At 47.3% G+C, this 1,779-nt stretch overlaps 1 protein-coding gene across 1 annotated transcript in view; it reads left to right on the top strand.

Annotated features, from left to right (window-relative positions):
- Positions 1 to 1,779, top strand: part of LOC103605097 (leucine-rich repeat-containing protein 37A3-like) — a gene marked incomplete at its 3' end in the record, with an annotated part of 18,743 nt that overhangs the window by 13,603 nt on the left and 3,361 nt on the right. Inside the window, exon 4 of the mRNA XM_008589678.1 lies at positions 999 to 1,114. Coding sequence (XP_008587900.1) covers positions 999 to 1,114 — 116 coding nt within the window. The remainder of the gene's footprint in view (positions 1 to 998; positions 1,115 to 1,779) is intronic.

The following is a 1,779-nucleotide window of genomic DNA, read 5'->3' as shown; positions in this document are numbered from 1 at the left end:
CTGGCTGAGCGCGGTGTGGCCGGTCACAAAAAAGGACAAAAAAAAAAAGATTCTACTGTCAAATGCCTTTACACTCAACTGTGCATCAATGATAATCCTTGTCTAAATCAATTACTATATTGGTGGTTGCAAAATGACACTTTTCTATAATTCCTTTTACATTTATTAGCTGGCACTATTCTGTAAAGAAGAACTCCCCACTCTTTTATCTTTGATTATCATTATGAGTTGATGTATTCTTCACATTATGTTGTACCTTATCATCGTCATTCTTTTGAATACTCAAATTGTCCAGATTTGGCCAATGTGATCTCTGTTATTGTTTAGCCACACAATGCTTGTTTAAACTAAGCTATTTTTTATGTCCAGAGTAATTTCTTTTTTTTTTTTTCCTTTTTGTCTTTTTTCATGACCGGTAATGGGATCACAACCCTCGGTGTCGCACCCACACCGCGCTCAACCAGTAGGCAGACCAGTCTGTATATGGGATCCGAACCCTCGGCGGGAGCGCTGCCATGCTCCCAAGCACCGCACTCTACCGAGTGCGCCACTGGGCTGGCCCCAGAGTAATTTCTAATACTTACCACAGCCAATAAGAATTGAGAAAGGGACTCTAGAATAGGGGTTTATTCAGACTCTTCTTGGAAGTCTACCTTCTTCCTGTGCACTCTCATCCCAAAGTGAGACTTCTGAGACGGGAAGAGATACTTCTGAATTAGACTATAGATCAGTGTCACCCAATTCTAATCCCTATCGCTTTTATTCTCAGTATAGTATATCCACTGTCATACTTACCTTTCTACTGGGCACCTCTTGTCTTCCTTCGTATTTACAATATTCAACAGCAGCAATTCATCATCTGGTTCCTACCCAACTGTCCACGCCATACACCGCATGAACTTCTTTTTGCACAGCCCTGTGGTGCCTTAGCCTGCCTCTTCTACCTACTCAAGTAACCCCTTTACCATTAATTTAATTCTCTGTGTTTCCATTTATAGGATCTTACCTAGCCATATGGCCTGCTGCCTCTGCCGGTTTAAAAATATTGAGGTTGTCTGCAAGACAGTCAAGCTGCATTGTGACAGTACATGTCTGACAAACCCCACACATTGTCGTGAGTCTGAATTACCTGATGATACATTCTTTTATTTTTGTTTTTAAATTTTTTTTTTTTGTCTTTTGTCTTTTTCCATGTCCGGCAACGGATCGCAACCCTCAGTGTTGCCCCCGTACCGGACCGGGGACCGGCAATGGGATTGCAACCCTTGGCATTGCTCCCGCGCCTCGCTCAGCCAGTGAGTGGGAGCCGGTCTGTACGTGGGATCCGAACCCTCGGGCGGGAGCGCCGCCGCACTTCCCAAGCGGCGCACTATCCAGTGCGCCACCGGGCCGGCCCTTTGTTTTTAAATTTTTTTTTTTTGTCTTTTGTCTTTTTCCATGTCCGGCAACGGATCGCAACCCTCAGTGTTGCCCCCGTACCAGACCGGGGACCGGCAATGGGATTGCAACCCTTGGCATTGCTCCCGCGCCTCGCTCAGCCAGTGAGTGGGAGCCGGTCTGTACGTGGGATCCGAACCCTCGGGCGGGAGCGCCGCCGCACTTCCCAAGCGGCGCACTATCCAGTGCGCCACCGGGCCGGCCCTTTGTTTTTAAATTTTTTTTTTTTGTCTTTTGTCTTTTTCCATGTCCGGCAACGGATCGCAACCCTCAGTGTTGCCCCCGTACCAGACCGGGGACCGGCAATGGGATTGCAACCCTTGGCATTGCTCCCGCGCCTCG

This window comes from Galeopterus variegatus, unplaced genomic scaffold (genome assembly GCF_000696425.1).
Source record: "Galeopterus variegatus unplaced genomic scaffold, G_variegatus-3.0.2 Scaffold5588, whole genome shotgun sequence".
Lineage (NCBI taxonomy): Eukaryota > Metazoa > Chordata > Mammalia > Dermoptera > Cynocephalidae > Galeopterus > Galeopterus variegatus.
Note: the sequence above shows the minus strand (reverse complement) of the source record. Positions and strands in the feature narration are given on the sequence as shown.